This window comes from Pelophylax lessonae (assembly GCF_965119305.1).
Source record: "Pelophylax lessonae genome assembly, chromosome: 3".
Taxonomy (NCBI): Eukaryota; Metazoa; Chordata; class Amphibia; order Anura; family Ranidae; genus Pelophylax; species Pelophylax lessonae.
The window spans coordinates 653,837,716-653,856,243 of record NC_138770.1 but is presented as its reverse complement, the minus strand read 5'-3'; the positions used below and the strand labels follow the sequence as shown (position 1 = coordinate 653,856,243).

The window sequence follows — 18,528 nt, the reverse complement described above, 5'->3', positions numbered from 1 at the left end:
AGTTATCCTCTCAAAGGCTGGCCTGGAAGACAACTGAGGGAAAACCGGAGTTAGACTTACCGGTAACTCTGTTTCCAGTAGTCTTCCAGGACAGAACTTTCCCACCCTAGATCCTAGAGTGATAAATGGTTGTTGGGTGTTGTTTTACAGTATGTTTTGCTGTTCCGTCCTTCGGTTCTTGTGGATACCTGACCATGGGCCTGGAGGGACCTCCTTAAGAAGTTTGTGGGCAGCGTGTTTCCTGTCTGGAGGGAGGAGCATCATCTCTCAAGGACTGTCCTGGAAGACTACTGCAAACAGAGTTACCGGTAAGTCTAACGGTTAAGGTTAACAGTCTAAGGTTTTTGTCTATACCCGGCCTTGATGTTCTTTAATTATGTGGTCTCATCGACCAACACTCACTGACCTACCGTGGGAAGATTCCTGTTCTTCCTCTTAACTGGAATACAGGTCCTTGCTGCATTTCATTTTTTTGCGGTTTTATGTGTTTTTCTGGTGATGTATTATTAAAAAAAAAATGTTTCAGCAGAAGTGTGCAGTTATGGCATTCTCTGGATATCTTATATTCCAGTAATTCCAAAAGAATATATCCACAAAGTAAATCTCTCTTTTTTTTTTTTTATGTACGTTAAAATGTTGAACAGACGTTTTGTCCTGAAATAATGGTATAATGCACAAATGAAGAATCCAGGGAAGGTAGGAAGACCATAAGAACATTAGGCAGCCCATAGATGAGTCATTCAACCAGCGTGTTAAACGAAAAACAAAAAAATAATCAAATTTCCATTACTTTCCTGCCGCCAGAGTTCTCTATTCTGCTCTAGCTGGCAGCTCTGATCAAGTGGGGAAAATCTGACAGGGTGATTGTGCATTAGTCAATCAGTTGACCGTGTCCAGAGTTGGGGTTCCTGCAGAGCTTAGGCTGTACACAAACTGGCCACAGATAATTGGCCAGTTTGTATGCGGCCATAGCAAAGACTCTTGCTGCGTCCAGAGTTGGTTCTGATCACAGCAAACTATCTGTGCACAAACTCTCATGTCAAAGGAGCCCAATTTTTTAAAGTATAAAGTAAACATAAAAATTAGTCAAAGGGAGAGATTTAATAAAGGCATATAGACTGTGCACTTTGCAAGTGCAGTTGCATCATTATCCTTAGTAAATATGGTAAAGTCTCACTTTGTAAAGAATACTCATTCATGTGCAAGGAAAAAAAAAAAACAGCATTTTTACTTGCACATGATTAGAGGATGATGGAATCAGCAGAGCTTCATCACATTCACTAAGCTCTGGGGATAATAAGTGCAACTGCACTTGCAAAGTGCACAGTCTATTTACCTTTAAAAGTAAATACACCCAAAAGTCTTTCTTTATTTAGTCCTTATTGAGAGTAAAAGGGCAAGTTTAGATCTAACTTAATAACACCTATTTACAATGTTATTTTCACATGGGAATGCCGGATAAACATGAGCATCAAGAGTTGTTCATGAACAAGACATAAAGTATACACAATAATGGATGGCGGCTGGATTTTACATAATGACAGGGAGTATAAAAAGAGCTGCGAGAATACTTTAAATTCTCAGGATTATATGAATTACGCACTTCAGAAATACATATTGCACTCCGCGACTCTTTGAAATGAACTGTTGACTGATCAAAATAAAGGATTAAGTTCTGTGGTGCCTGATGGTTTAGCTGCCCTTGAGATTTCAATTCCATTTTATGTTAATCTGTCTTTCTCTGTTACACTTACATGAGCAGCTGCTGTTTTTTTGGAGGAATTCCCTTAAAGTGACCCTGTCACTATGGCCTTGAAACAAAACTTAAGGCAGTCTGTAAAACAAGATGTATGCTTACCTGTCCAAAGGACCATGTTTAAAACTCCTTTGCCTTGCTGATCCTGGACCACTGCAAGGAGACATTGCTGGGTGTGTCGAATACCTGCTCCGCTCCACTACAAGCTGTGGTTACTTCCACTGACTTGTCTTTCAGCTAATTTTCTCTCAGCACCAGCAGCCAATTTTGGTTGGGTAGGAATTTTAAACAGTGCACCTGGTCTTTTCTCCAGAACTTTTTGCCATTGACTTTTGCCAGAGAAGACCGTGAAAATTCTTGACTGGACAGCGCCTGTATCCAATTAGATGCAGGCACTGTTTTGATATTCTGACAGCCACAGCTACCAGTTGTTGTCAGACTGCAGTTGCTGGGACAGGAGATTCACCCATTCACACTGTTTAGCATTGATAGGAGAGAATAGTGATTTCTTTAAAAACCTAATGTGTATGGCCAGCTTTTGGTTGGGTCAAGTAAATAGATACCAAACAGCCACCTCATTCCCTTTAAAACTGAAGATATATGAATTACAGAGGTTCTGAGGCAAATTTATTGCAGATAAGACACCAAGTGAGTTTAATTACCAACTTATTCAGTCACAGAACCTGTCTAATCTATATGTGTTTGGTTTTAAAGGGATGAGGTGGCAACCCTACAAACAGGTCAAGATTTAAAATTGCACATGCCTGTGGAATGGTACCGAATTGTCCAGAAGTAATGTTTTAAAAGCTTTTACAGGTTATCAGTTTAGAGTTAGTTGAAAATGATGGCCCTAAAATTATTATTTTCACTCTGACGTTCGCAACAATACCCCATGTGTGGTGCAATCGCCATTTACAAATGTATGCTGGATCTTTGCGCACTTTTGCATTTTGCATGTATGCGCGGATATGACGACAGGGGTGCTTTTACATTTTTTTTTTCTTTTAGAGATTTATTTTTGTTTACACCTTTTTTTTAATTTAACTTTATTATTATTACAAGGAGTTTAACAAGCTTTGGGAGGTGATATGTACTCGTTATAGAGACATTTGGGGTCTATTAAACCTCAAAGCAAGTAACCAAGCACAGATCATGCTTGGTGTGCTGCTTCCCTGACTGTAACAACCAGGAAATAACAGTGGCAAAATCCTTGTCAGTTCCAGGTTCATTTGTCACAGAGGAGATCAGGAACTTTATATCCATCAATTCTTTGTAAAGCTGCCCCAACTGCTTTCTGCAGTCCCAGGCTCCCAGAGGAACAGGGGAGCCCGGGAACCACCGCCAGTGAGAATGGGTCATCCCTTCACAGCGCTGTAAAAGAGATCGGGAGGCTGTGAAGCTGCCTTGATCACTTTTACATAACAGCAGATTGTCAGCTGAAAAAAATGGTACCAAGATCTTGGCTGCATGTTTGTCAACAACTGGTTAAAGAGTTACTCCACTTTAAGAAAAAAAATTTCACAGCTGGTGATCGGCTGTTCAGTAAAAGTGATCTTGACAGCTCTAAAGCCACCTGATCACTTTTACTGATGTGAGAATGGCCATCCCCTGACTGACATGAGAATGGCCATCCTCCCCTATCGCCTGCAGTGATTGTCCTGTTCCTTCAGGGAGCTTAAAACGGTGGTAAATGGCTGAGATAGCTAAATACAGGGGAGTGGAGGAACATATGACTAATGTAGCTTGAGGCAAAGTTGATTTCAAGGCTGTCACAGGCAGGGCAGCAGCTACTGAGACACAATCTGAACTTGATTAGCTGCATTAAAGGGTAAGAAAGACATTGGGGTTAGCCAAGGGGTAGCCCCCTTGTGATAGCAAAAAAAAAAGTTAAATGAGCAAAGAGTAAAAAAAAAAAAAGAATAAAATAAAAAAATCCTTGTCACTTCCAGGTTCATTTTTCACAGAGGAGATCAGAAAATGTATTTCCATCAACTCTTTGTAAAGCTGTCCCGGCTGCCTACCACAGTTCCAGGTTCCCAGAGGAATAGGGGAGCCCGGGAATCACCAACAGCGGGAAGAGGTCATCCCTTCACAGCGCTGTAAAAGTGATCGGGCGGCTGTGAAGCGGCCTTGATCACTTTTACAAAACAGCGGATTGCCAGCTGAAAAAAAAAACGGTACCGAAATCAGGATTGCAGCTTCCTTCATGATCTTGTAATAACCACTTGCTGACAGGACGTTTATATTTGTATGTTGGTCAGCAAGTGGTTAAAGAGTTACTATTCGTTTATACTGCCCTCTACAGGAGTAGGCCACTAGGCAGAAAAAAGTCTGGCTATGCCTATGGGCAGTCCCAGGGGGTATATTCCCTCCCTCTGTTATAGGTACTCCGTTTTTTTGCCTACTCAGGAGTAAGGACCTAGTTCCTTGCTGGGATCTCTGGTCCTTGCAATTTTTTCTTTTTAGATGGATTTTTTTTCTCCTGTTTTTTTTCTCCTGTGAGATCTACAATCAACTGCCGGACTTCGCGACGGGCTGGGTAATCTAAATCCAGTGGTCACCCCAGTCTGGCCAGTGAGCTTACATAGACGTCAGCTCCGCGCTAGGTCAGCCACGACATTGCCCCACCGAATAAGGGCTGGCCTTCAAGTTAAACGCTTTGCGAGTTTGCATATGACCCCCCTCATCGGTCTGGTGATCCCTGTGTAGTCATATTGTCCACTAACAAGGGCTCAAAGCCCTTTAGGGCCTCCTCTGGAGGATCCAAAATGAACCTGGTTCGGCAAGCCGAGAGTGGGCTTCATTGGACCCCAGGACAAGTCTTATTCAGCATGAAGGTGCGCCTCACCCGTATCGGAGGTGGGGGGACGTCTTCGCTGGTTTCCAGAACCGTGGACTCCCCTGGTACAAGACAAGTGGGTCCACTAAGTCATTCAGTCTGGCTACAAGATCGGGTTTCACTCTTAAACCTTGGCAAGTTTCTTTCCTTCCAACTTGCGCCTGTCCCCAGACCGCTTGCAGGGTCTGTTTGGGGCAGTGCAAGACCTGTTACCTTAAGTGGTGATTGTCCCAGTTCCGACATCGGAAAGTTTTTAGTGTTTTTACTCAAACCTGTTTACAGTTCCCAGTTCCTGGACCTCAAGGCACTGAACTGCTTTGTGCAGGTGCAGAAGTTCAGAATGGAGTCCATTCGAATAGTGGTGGCATCCCTGCATTAGGGGGATTTTCTTACCTCTATCGACATCAAGGATGCTTACCTTCACATTCCAATATGTGTTGGTCACCAGCGCTAACTCTGCTTTGCTGTGGGAGAGGACCATTATCAGTTTGTGGCATTACCCTTTGGTCTCGCCTCTGCTCCTTGGGTCTTCACAAAAGTGTTAGCCCCGGTGCTAGCATTGTTATGCCAACGGGGGATCGTGATACTAGGCTACTTGGACGACCTCCTTCTGCGGGCGGAGTCTCCTACTGCTCTGATGGGAAACTGAAAAATCACCATACAAACTCTGAAGGAGTTTGGCTGGATTCTGCATTTTCAGAAGTCTGATCTGGTTCCGTCCACAAAGCTGGACTATCTGGGTCTGACTCTGGACTCGGCCTTAGCCAGAGTGCTTCTTCCCCTGGACAAGCTGCAGACTGTGATACGTCTCCTGCTGTCCAGCAGATGGTCAGCCCCCTGGACTTGCATGCATGTGCTGGGCCTGATGGTGTCTACCTTCGAGGCTGTTCCGTTTGCACAGTTCCATACGAGGCCCTTGCAAAGGGAGATTCTGGCCAAATGGGACAAGACTCCCCAGTCTCTGGACAATCAGATCCGGCTGAGCCGGGGATCAAAGGAAGCCCTGATATGGTGGCTTCGTTCTCGGGCACTTTGGCTGGACAAATCCTTCCTCCCTTTATGTAAGACAGTGGTCACCACGGATGCCAGCCTGTCCGGCTGGGGAGGCTTCCTCTGCAAAAATTCTGCTCAGGTGATCTGGACACTGGAAGAGTCCAGACTACCGATCAATGTATTGGAATTCCGAGCAATCAGACTGTGCCTGGACCATTGGTCGGATCATCTTCAGGGATTTCCAGTGAGCATTCAATCGGACAGTGCCACGGCCGTGGCTTATGTCAATCACAAGGGGGGCACGAGAAGTGTCCTGGCAGCTCTGCAGGTACCCGGCATTATAAGGTGGGCAGAACGGTTCGTTCCAGCCCTCTCCGCCATACACATTCCCAGGGTGGAAAACTGGCAGGCCGATTACCTCAGTCGGTAGGCGTTGGCCCAAGGGGAGTGGTCCCTTCATCCGGAGGTGTTTTATCAGTTGTGTCTCCGGTGGGTCATCCTAGAGGTGGATCTGTTGGCGGGCTTTTGGCTGCTCAAATGAAAGGTGCTGAGGTTTGTGGTCCAGTCACAAGATCCTCTGGCGGACGCCATAGATGCGCTGGTGGCCCCATGGGGTCAGTATCGTCTGATTTACACCTCCCCTCAAGCTTCTGCCAAAACTTCTATGAAGGATTGAGGCAAAAGGGATTCCGTTCATCTTAGTGGCCCAGGACAGGCCTTTCCAGGCTTGGTATGCTGATTTGGTGCGGCTGGTCGCCGACGTTCCTTGGAAGCTTCCTGTCAGGGAGGATCTACTGTCCCAAGGACCAATCTTCCATTCTGCTTTACAGTCGCTTGATTTGATGGCTTGGCTGTGGAACGCTAGGTGCTGATGGATAGAGGTTTGTCTGAGTCGATGATTCCAACGCTGTTAAAGGCTAGGAAATCTACTTCTAGGAAGATCTATCATTGTACTTGGAAGACGCACATTGCATGGTATAAGTCTCTTGGGGTTCATCCTCGCTCTTTCTCAGTGACTCGGATCTTGGCCTTCCTTCAATGGGGGGTTGAGCAGAAACTGGCCTTGAGTACCATCAAGGGTCAGGCGTCGGCGATCTTCTTTCAATGGCCTTTGGCCACATACTCCCTGGTGCGTACCTTTCTTCAGGGAGTTAGGCACTTGGCCCCTCCAGTGCGGTCTCTGTTGCTGCCTTGGATCTCAATTTGGTGCTCTCAGTCCTCCAGAAGCCTCCTTTTGAGAATTTGTGGGAGAATCCCTTGCTTACGCTGTCCCAGAGGGTGGCCTTCTTGCTGGCCATTACCTCTGCGCGCAGTGTCGGAATTGGCGGTGTTATCCTGTCGTTCACCTTACCTGGTGATTCACAGAGATAAGGTGGCTCGTCCCTGTCCATCGTTCTCTGATTTTGATTTGAACGAAGACATTGTGTTGCCTTCTCTGTGTCCCAGGCCAAAGCATCCAGAGGAAATTGCCTTGCATGCCTTGGATGCGGTTTGGGCAATTAGGGTGTACCTGGCAGCTATGGAGTCTTTTAGAAAGTCAGACTTACTATTTGTGCTCACAGATGGGCCTCAGAGAGGGTTGTCTGCTTCCTCTGTGAGCATTTCCAGATGGATCAGACAGACGGTGATTCAGGTCTATTCCATCAGGAGTCAGGTTCCTCTTTTCCCTGTCAAGGCACACTTTACTCAGGCGCTCATTGCCTCCTGGGCCTTCCGTCATCAGGCGTCAGTGACACAGATATGCAAGGCGGCCACCTGGTCGTCGGTGCCCACTTTCACAAAGTGTTCTATAAAGTAGATGTGTTGGCACCTGCGGAAGCTTCCTTTGGCTGCAAGGTTTTGCAGGCTGCTGTTTATAGGACCTGGTCCTCTTTGAGGGTGTATTGTTTTTTCAGGTCAGCTCCAGTTGTTTTGGTTGAGCTCCTGTTTACCTGGTTGGCTATAGTTAGCCTTGGGGATTTCTTTTTTGCTGTTCCCACTTCTCATGTTTAACACTGCTTTGGGATGTCCCAATGGTTAAGAAGATCAGGAGCTGTGTCTGTCAATGAACAAAAGAGAAAATGGGGTTTTTGACTTACCGTAAAATCCATTTCTCTGATGTTCATTGACGGACACAGCACCCACCCCTCTGTGGAATTGTAATTCTTCTGACACTGCTTGTAACAAAACTGAGCACCTATAGCAGAGAGATGGAGTATACCCCCTGGGACTGCCCATAGGTGTAGCCAGATGTTTTTCTGCCTAGTGTCCTACTCCTGTAGGGGACAGTATAACCCAATGGTTAAGAAGCTCAGGAGCTGTGTCCAACAATGAACATCAGAGAAATAGATTTTACGGTAAGTTAAAAATCCATTTTTTTACAGCCGTAGATCGGCTGTTCAGTAAAAGTGATTTCGGCAGCTCTAAAGCCACCTGATCACTTTTACTAATGTGAGAATGGCCATCCCCTAACTGATGTGAGAATGGCCATCCCCTGCTACTGTTTGCGGTGATTCTGGGGGTCTCCTCTTCCTTCAGGAAGCTTGAGACTGTTGTAAATGGCCGAGATAGCTCAATACAGAGGAGTGGAGGAACATCTGTTTCCTCAACTCCTCTTTAACTAATGTAGCTGGAAGCAAGGATGATTTCAAGACTGTCACAGGGAGGGAATTGGCACAGTCTGAGCTTGATTAGCTGCATTGAAGGACAAGGGATAGATTGGAGTTAGCCAAGGGGTAGCCCCCTTGTGATAAAAACAAAAACAGTTAAATGAACAAAGAGTAAAAAAAAAAAAGAATAAAATAAATACAAATAATTAAAAGAAAATGTAAAAGCCCCCCCAGAGTGCATACACACAAATGCAGACACGCACAAAAGTCCCTCATGTATATTTAACAGCGATTGCACCACACATGTGAGGTATCGGCATGAACGTCAGAGTGCGAGAAATAATTCTAGAGCTATAGTTCACAATGAACTGATAACATGTAAAGGCTTTTAAAGCATCGCCAATTAAAAATTACAGGTACTATGTTTTGTCATCATTTCGCAAGCATGCGCAATTCTCAGTATTGACATGTTTGGTATCTATTTGCTGATGCAACATCATATTTTATATTTCAGAAAAAAATTACTATTATATTGTGTTTGGGTGCACTAAACTTTATTTAAGTGTATGTTTTCTAGAAAATGCATTTTTTTTTAAATGTTTGATAAAACTGTTTCTTAAATATCATGTGACATAAAAAATTGTAACAGCCACCATGTTATTCTTTTGGTCCACTACTTTCAGAAAATACATATAATTGTTCGGTGTTCTAAGTTATTTTCTAGCAAAGAATGCTGATTTTAATATTTGTATTAAATATTAGAAACATGCCTCGGACAGCAAGTAGCTAAATTACAATGTGGCTTGTGTAGCAATTGTATATGCTCTATTATTTTTTATTTTATTTTTTTTAATTGGTATTATTTTTTTCCCCACAAAAGTTAAATTACCATTGAAAGATCCAGGAGGCCGAATATATCAGCATGATGTTTCTCAGCTCTGAGAGCTTTCCTTAGACGAAGTAAAGCTAAATAAGAAGGCTAATATAAATCTTTATTAGACAAACTTGAATAGTTTGAAAAAATGTAACATACTGAACGTTCTTGAATCTTAGTAGTAAATGGCCCTCTTTAAAGTGGCCCTGTCTCTAGGACAAAAACAAAAAACTGGTTGAGATAAAGGGGTTGATTTCCTAAAGGCAAATAAACTATTCACTTTGCCTGGGAACTTTCCCCAGAACTTTGTAAATGAGGTGAAGCTCTGCTGTGTTTTTTTTTTCTTTTTGTCCTTGCACAAGATGAGGTTTTCTTTGCAAAGAGACATTTCACCACATTCATTAAGCTCTAGGGAAATTTCCCTGGCAAAGTTCAACTTCAGAGGGGGCAGAGAGACATGGCAGATCATTGGGCAGAGTGGCAGAATGGCGATTGGCCTATGTAAACAAGGCAGATTGCCGTTCTGACAGCAGGAGGGAAGGGATGCAATTTGTGTTCCTGCAAAACAGGGAATACATTCCATCTCTTCCCTTAGTAAAAGCACCACACACAGTATAGTAAAACATGGGTTAGACACAATTCTAACCCTTTGATTGCCCCTGATGCTAACCCCTTTCCAGCCAGTGTCATTAGTACAGTGACAGTGCATATTTTTTATTAGGGTCACTGGTCCCCAAAAAGTGTAATTTAGTGTCAGAATAGCCACTGCAATATCGCAGTCCCTCTATAACAGAGGTCCTCAATAGGCGGACTCCGGGCCGCCTCCGGACCCACACGCACTTAAATCTGGACCGCCGAAGTCTCCTTCCTTCTGTCATTAGCGGGGGGCAGAATGGAGAGGATCGGAGTGGCTGTGTCTTACACTGGCAGCGCCGCATGATTAAAAAAGCCAAGTTCTGCTGCTTACCCGACGGAGAGGCTGTCATACGAAGTCCCACCTCCTGGGCCGGCTCCTACCTATGATAGACAGAACACTGGTGACGTCTATCATAGGAGCCGGTCCAGGAGGGGGGACTTTGTATATGACAGCCTCTCCGCCGGGTAAGCAGAAGAACTTTGCTTTTTGTAATCATGCGGCACTGCCAGTGTAAGACACAGCCACTCTAATCCACACTGGTCACTCTGCATTAATGGGGGCACGGGTCACTGGTCACTCTGCATTAATGGGGGCACGGGTCACTGGTCACTCTGCATTAATGGGGGCACGCACACTGGTCACTCTGCATTAATGGGGGCACGCACACTGGTCACTCTGCATTAATGGGGGCACGCACACTGGTCACTCTGCATTAATGGGGGCACGCACACTGGTCACTCTGCATTAATGGGGGCATGCACACTGGTTACTCTCAATTAATGGGGGCACAGGTCACTGGTCACTCTGCATTAATGGGGGCACGGGTCACTGGTCACTCTGCATTAATGAGGGCACGGGTCACTGGTCATTCTCAATTAATGGGGGCACAGGTCACTGGTCACTCTGCATTAATGGGGGCACGGGTCACTGGTCACTCTGCATTAATGGGAGCACGCACACTGGTCACTCTGTATTAATGGGGGCACGCACACTGGTCACTCTGCATTAATGGGGGCACGCACACTGGTCACTCTGCATTAATGGGGGCACGCACACTGGTTACTCTGCATTAATGGGGGCACGCACACTGGTTACTCTGCAATAATGGGGGCACGCACGCTGGTCCCTCTGCATTAATGGGGGCACGCACACTGGTCACTCTGCATTCATGGGGGCACGCACACTGGTCACTCTCAATTAATGGGGGCACAGATCACTGGTCACTCTGCACACTGGTCACTCTCAATTAATGGGGGCACAGGTCACTGGTCACTCTGCATTAATGGGGGCACGCACACTGGTCACTCTGCATTAAGGGGGGCACGCACACTGGTCACTCTGTAATAATGGGGGCACGCACACTGGTCACTGCATTAATGGGGGCACGCACACTGGTTACTCTGCATTAATGGGGGCACACACACTGGTCACTCTGCATTAATGGGGGCATGGGTCACTGGTCACTCTGCATTAATGGGGGCACGGGTCACTGGTCATTCTCAATAAATGGGGGCACAGGTCACTGGTCACTCTGCATTAATGGGGGCACGGGTCACTGGTCACTCTGCATTAATGGGAGCACGCACACTGGTCACTCTGTATTAATGGGGGCATGCACACTGGTCACTCTGCATTAATGGGGGCACGCACACTGGTCACTCTGCATTAATGGGAGCACGCACACTGGTCACTCTGTATTAATGGGGGCACGCACACTGGTCACTCTGCATTAATGGGGGCACGCACACTGGTCACTCTGCATTAATGGGGGCACGCACACTGGTTACTCTGCATTAATGGGGGGCACGCACACTGGTCGCTCTGCATTAATGGGGGCAAGTGTTGGGGAATGCCTTTTTTTGTTGTCGGTCTGTATTTGGAATTTGACTGTCACTTTTCCGGACCTCGGACTGAATGGAAAATTGGTAAGTGAACCTTTCAAGTTTACATTTGAGTACCCCTGCTCTATAAGTTGCTGATCGCCGCCATTACTAATAAAAATAAATACAATTATCCCAGACGCTATAATAGACCTTTCGCACAAATCAATCAATATATATACGCTTATTGGGATTTTGTTTACCAAAAATATGTAGCAGAATACATATTGGCTTAAATTTATGAAGAAATTTTTTTTTTCTATTTTGTTATTGGATATGGTGTATAGCAGAAATTAAAAAATGTTGGGTTTGTTTTTTTGTTTGTTTTCAAAATTGTCGTTTTTTTTTTATGTTTAGACTGCAAAAAAAATAAAAATACGCAGAGGTGATGCAGAGACGTAAATATTCGGCCGACGACCGATCGGCCGATTGTAGGCTTGTTAGTATGATGCTTCCGACAGCCGACAGCGCATTTTCGGCCGAACAGAATCTGTCGTGCAGGCATTAAAATTTTTGTTGGCCAACACCAGAACGGCCGATTGTTCGCCAGTCAGTACAGAATTCGGCCGACAGACAGCCGATTAGCAAGACTGGGCATGCTCAGAAAAGAAAAAAGACAAGGAAAGTTAACCATCACATGACATCACTTCTGCAGTCGGCTGTTGTTGGCCGACAAAATTAGTGTGCAGTCTTTTGCAGTTTTCAACAGACACGACAGCACTGGACAAAAGACGGCCGATCGTTCGGCCGACGATCGGTACGTGTGTACGGGGCTTTACTCTCTTCCACTTCTTTGACACAGGTGCTGATTTCCCTCTGCTGCCTTTTAAGCCTCCCTCACCTGGGACTTAACCCTTTCGGGACCAAAGTCCTGGTAGTCAGGGTTTGAAGGCTCCCCCCCCCAAATTCTCTTTGAACCTTTGAAATCCCGGGTCCTTGATATAAACTTAGCAATCTAAAGAGCTCTGGATGTCAATCCTCTCCAGCCAAACTTAACCCGGGACACCTCACCCTACATGGGTGAGAACCCCTGAGTACCACAAAAGCTCTGTGACTGTCCCCATTAAAGGAACCACAACTCAAATATCGGAGGAACATACCTGCCACCCAGGACATATTCCCGGTGTCCTGTACAGTGGTTTAGGTAATGCAGTACCGAATTGCAAAAAATGGCCTGGTCATGAAGGGGGGTAAATCTTCTGGAGGTCAAGTGGTTAATAGGCAAAGCTTGGACTGTTCCATATAGTGCTACACCTTGTCTGTTGCCCCATGCACATTCTCATTGGTCAGGGAGACAGCCAATCGAAACATGGAGGCAGAAATCGGCAGGAGAATCTGACCTCACCCCATCAGGACAGCATCTGCAAGCATTTAGAGCTGTTGCAGGTATGTGCTCGACTAGGTGCCTGCACATCATTCCTGCAGCAGTATTTTCACATTTTAATTCTAGAGACAGCGTCTCTTTAATAGCAAATTTTGTATGATTGGTACGTCTTGATAGGTCTGGTATAGCAGGTTTGTCTATAGCTGAACAAAGCTTCAAAAAGCATAAAGAATGAGCAGGTCAGGCGTCATCTGGAGCACAATTTCCCCAGAGTGCGTGATATCACTTTCTAGTTCATAGGAAAAGCTTCCCCTCCCTGCTGAATCAAGGTGCGTATCACGGCCTTCTCCTCGCTGAACCCTCAGGAGGAATAGAAGAAAAGGCTGCTCAGTTGCGGAGAGCATGACATTTTATGTGATTGCATTCTTTACACTTTATTCAGGCTTGCCCACTTAAAATATCCCCTTGAAGCTTTGTTTGGGTCTAAAATGGCTAAATAGCAAACACTAGATGCAATTAAAAACAAGCTGCATCCTTTTCTTAATTTAGAAAAAAAAAAATGATGCTTTCCCCAATGGCTTTTACAAGCAATTTATGGAAAATTTTAAGTCCTGCTAAACTACGATTATGAATTTTGGTGTGTTTGCGCAGGCACCAGTGTACTTTATTGGTACATATTGTACCCTTAAATAATCTGCTTTTTTGTGTTTGTGTTAGTTGTGATAGTGCTGCCAGTTTGTATAGTATATAATATAAAAAAAAAAGACTTTTTAGGGAAATGTTTAGAAGAATAAAAGGAACAATTTTATTCCCCTAAACATTTCCCTAAAAAGATAATATGGTATATGGTGTGTAGGAGGGATGATTATCCTGGCAAGTTTAGCCAGACAGGAAGATAGAAGAATTTTCCTTTTTGGAGAGGGATTGGTCTATAGTGTGTGAGTGATGATGAGGAACCATTCCTCCCACTGGCACCAACGATGAGGGACCATTCCTCCCAATGACACCAACAATGAGGGACCATTCCTCCCAATGACACCAACGATTAGGGACCATTCCTCCCAATGACACCAATGATGAGGGAACATTCCTCCCAATGACCTCAACGATGAGGGACCATTTCTTCCACCGACACAAAAGATGGGGCACTATTCCTCCCACAGATACCAACAATGTGGCACTATTCCTTCCACTACTAGTGATGGGGCACTATTCCTTCCACTGATACTAATGATGGGACACTATTCCTCCCACTGATACCAACAATGGGTAACTGTTCTTCCCACTGTTACCAATGGTGGGCACTATTCCCCTCCACTGATACCAATAATGCAGCACTATTCCCCCCCCCCCTCCCCGATACCAATGATGCGGCACTATTCCCCCCCCTCCCCCACTGTTACCAATGGTGGGCACTATTCCCCTCCACTGATACCAATGATACAGCACTATTACATTACGGCACTTCTGTTTCACACATTACCGTGTTGCAGTAAGGTAACCAATTCGTGTTTACTGGACTGCCAACGCATTACAATGCAGATTTTCTTTCAATGGACCTGCAGAATTTTTTCAATGACTGCAGCACACCGTAAAGCAAAGATAATTAACATCTTTAATTTGTGGTGGGCTTGAACGCAAATTGGTTGTGGTGGGCTGGCTAGGTGCATTTTATTTTCTATCCCTGCGTTGTGCACATCATTGTTGGTTAAATATAAGAGGTGTTTATTATGTATCATAGCACTATTGCAAAGTTTATTGAGCATCAGAAGTGTATTTCTTCGTGCATCATTATGGGGTAGGCGGAGTCAGAGATTAATGAAGCTAGCTTTAATTTTCAGGCGGCATCTGCATCCAGTACTTTTTTTTTTTTACTACAGGTATTGGTAATTACATTTGGTATATTTATAACAATGTCAGAAAAAAAAAAAGCTTTTTGTAAGTTTTTTAGTGAATGTAATCAATCAGCATCCTATATCCCAACTCCATAGTGTTTAGCAATGGGAGGACATGGAGGAGGGAGGGGAGTGTCATTTACCAGTGTGTATACATGCACATGTGGGACTCTATAGCAGTGATGGCGAACCTATGGCTATGGGCACACTGACCAGCGAGGGGTACCTCCTCCACTGCTCCACCCTCCGACCCATAGAACTACATCTCCCACATGGCTCTGGGGCCAGGGGGTTATGTGTCTGGGGGGGGGGGGCATGGACAAGACAAGGCGGTGCTGCAGGGTTGGATGAAGTCACACCGACAATGGACGCCAGAGCCGGGTAAGATTCTATTGCGCTGGTGTCACCTGCAGCCTGCTGCTGTCTAGTTTCACAGCAGTCGCCCTCCACACTTCTCAGATACTCCGCTTACCTGACAGGGGGGTACATGGGGATCAGTGTGGTGGGACGGGAGGAAAATTATAGGACGCTGCACTGTGCCTCTCCTTCCAGCAGCTGAAGGCTGGCTTCTTCCCCTCTCTCTTCCACCAGCTTTTAGCTGCTGGAAGGAGAGACACAGTGTAGCATCCTGCAATTTTCCTCCTGTCCCTATTTCTGCCCAGGGCTGCAACAGTGTGATTCATAAAGAAATAGCAAAGCATTCATGTTAAAATTGAGTGACATTCCCATGTAAACAGCACTATTTATATATAAAAAGTGCGACATTCATATGTAAATCACGCGATCTGCCATATGCAAATCCCACCCCTCCCCAGTCCCCACCCACCATCATCTCCTCAATGGTGCCCGAGAAGTGAATGTAAACAAGCTGAGTCCTGCTTGCCACTGCCATGCTGGATGTTCCATCAGGTACAGCATTTAGGTTTTTGTAATACTGGGTCAGCAGTGAGCAGATGGAGGGGGGGGTTTACCATTTTGAGTGCAAATGTGAGCAGTAGGGTGGTGGGCAAAGAGGCAGTGTGCAGAGGTCAGCAGCTGTGTGGGGGTGCAATAGTGAGCAGAGGAGGTCATGTAGAAGTAAGTAAAGGGGCTTTGTGCTGCAGCGGTGAGCAACTGGGTTGGGTGCATTTGCATATGCAGTAGCCCTTGCTGTCCCTCTCAGAAGCAATCTATGGTGGATCAATTTTCAGAAGGCAGTTGACAGATGGCTGGGAGGTGATATATCACCTCCTTACCACCGGTATTAACCCACTGGCACTTTGAAATAGACAAGTTGGTTTTGTGTTGCAGTTTGGGCACTCGGACTCAAAAAGGTTGGCCATCACTGCTCTATAGTCATGTGGGCTGCACAGAAAAGAAAAGAAAAGGAAGAGCTTAGAAAATAACTGAAACTGGAGCATGCTCTGTAGAGGACAGCAGCTGGTCTACACAACCTCCACCTGCAGTTGGTTATTGGTTGAGCCAGATGGACTTGTGTCTTTTTTCAACCTGACTAACTATGTAACACTATGCAGTGGGGAGGCAGAGACAATTGGATAGACCGCTAAAGGCAGTATCAACCAGGTATATTTCACTCTACACAAAGTAGCTTTGTGAGTGGGAACACTCTGTTATGTAATGAGAGTCTTTCCATAGTCTGGGTTTAATGACACTTTAAGGCAAACACCTTTAACATTATATATTTTTGTTGCACCAAGAAAGAAATAAAGGGTTCCATGAGATTTAAGTGTCATTAATAATCCAATCTAAATTGAAAACTTTGAAAAATGTTGTGTGTTAGTCTGCAAAAAGGGGTTAAAAAAAACACAAACTAAATTTTGAAAAGGCGGAATATTAACAAATAGTAACGTGTGGCCATATGCGTTGCCCGCCATGGCGAATTACCTGTGCCCTACTTCTAGGAAGACACAAGCCATATTTTCCCTTCTAGCAGTAGAGGAAATTGGAGCTGTGCTAGCTTGTGTTCACCCTGTATTATATTGCAGCTTGTTATCATTTTTTTTTGTTGTTGTGCAGGATCCGTTCTGTAAATGATGACATTCTTAATTTTACTCTGGAGTTCACTAATTGGAAGAGGCTCTCTGCAGATGTGGAGCTGCTCCTGTCCACCCACGCAGAATATTTCACCTGGATTCCACAGAAGCATTTCGGTAAGTAAACAACTGTCAAATGAATTCTCTATGCCTCCGTTTACTATGATTAGAGGGGAAACAGCTCTTCAGGGCATCTGCAAAGGGCTGCGGCAGCACAGGACGGAATGAGATGTGTGAAGGCTGTCTGTACATTTCTAATGCGCTCCTGCAAGAAGAGGAACCAAAAATAATGCTGTTATTTCACCCCGTAGGTTGCTAGGAAGGTTCAGGAGTGCGTTTGTAAATTTAATTGTACTGTATGTGCAGTCATGATTAAAAGGAAGTAAAGCCAACACGTCTTCTGGAGCTTCCTTTGGTTAAAAGTTAAGTGGATAAATATAAATCCTGCTACGCTTAGTCATCTATCTATATATATATATCCCATTGTTGGTGCTCACATTGCTTAGCGTAAGGCCTCAAGCAGAGGCATCTTGTTAGCAGAGTGTGAATGCAGCATTGATCCCTTTCTTAAAATTGCAACAACAGATTTTTAAGCTACTCTGTCTCTAAAATCAGAGTTCCGAGTACATGGTTCCCTACAAAGAAGATATGGACTACTCACCCCTCCTGCTATTCATGCCATTGAACCATGCAAAAGTGAAGAGTAAAAGCCCACTGAGGATCCTGCAGACACTTCTGAGAGTTTTGATTTCCTGGTACCCCACTGCACACTGTGGTTCCTTCCACTGGCCCTGTCTCACTGCAGGATACATTACTGACATAGGGGCTGGCAAATAAAACCACTGAGAGCAGCAGGGAACCAGGAGCCCAACACTCCTAGAAGTGTTGGATTCTGAGGGATCTTCACTTAGTGATTTTTTTTTTTCACTACTGCAGAGATGAGCAACGTGGGCAGCAGGAGGGTTTGTATTCCGTGTCTTCTCTGCAGGGAGCCATGTATTTTAGTGCAGGAGTTTATTTAACATTTGGGGGTGGCTACACACAAAAAAAAAATGAAACCAGAGAATCACAAAATTAGAGGGTACCCCCCATTATATATTTTCCCCCATCCAGTCTGTTTTTTTATGGGTTACCTTAAAATATCAAGCACATCATCCTCAAAGTGAAGAGTAAAATCCCACTGAGGTCCCTGCAAACTTTTCTGGAAGTGTTTTTTTTTTCCTGGTACCCCACTGCGCACTCTGGTTCCTTCCACTGGCCCTTTATCACTGCAGGTTACATTACTGACATAGGGGCTGGCAGATCAAACCACTGAGTGCAGCAGGGGACCAAGAGCCCAACACTCCCAGAAGTGTTGGATTGTGTAGGATCTTCAGTTGGCGATTTTTATTTTTTTTCACTACTGCAGCATGGGCAGCAGGAGGGTTTCTATTCTGTGTCTTCTCTGCAGGTAGCCATGTATTTTAGTGGAGAAGTTTGTTTAACATGGAAGAGGATGGCTACACAAAAAAAACAAAACCGAAAACCACAAAACAAGAGGGTACCCCCTCATATATTTTCTCCCATCCAGGGTGTTTCTTTAGGGTCACTTTAAAATATCAAGGGTGTCATCCTTAAAGTGAAGAGTAAAAGCCCCCTGAGGTTTCTGCAAACACTTCTGGAAGTGTTTATTTCCTGGTACCCCACTGCGCACTGTGGTTCCTTCCACT

At 45.0% G+C, this 18,528-nt stretch overlaps 1 protein-coding gene across 1 annotated transcript in view; it reads left to right on the top strand.

Annotated features, from left to right (window-relative positions):
- Positions 1-18,528, top strand: part of ASB3 (ankyrin repeat and SOCS box containing 3) — a 286,288-nt gene that overhangs the window by 254,224 nt on the left and 13,536 nt on the right. Inside the window, exon 9 of the mRNA XM_082249958.1 lies at positions 16,803-16,936. Coding sequence (XP_082106084.1) covers positions 16,803-16,936 — 134 coding nt within the window. The remainder of the gene's footprint in view (positions 1-16,802; positions 16,937-18,528) is intronic.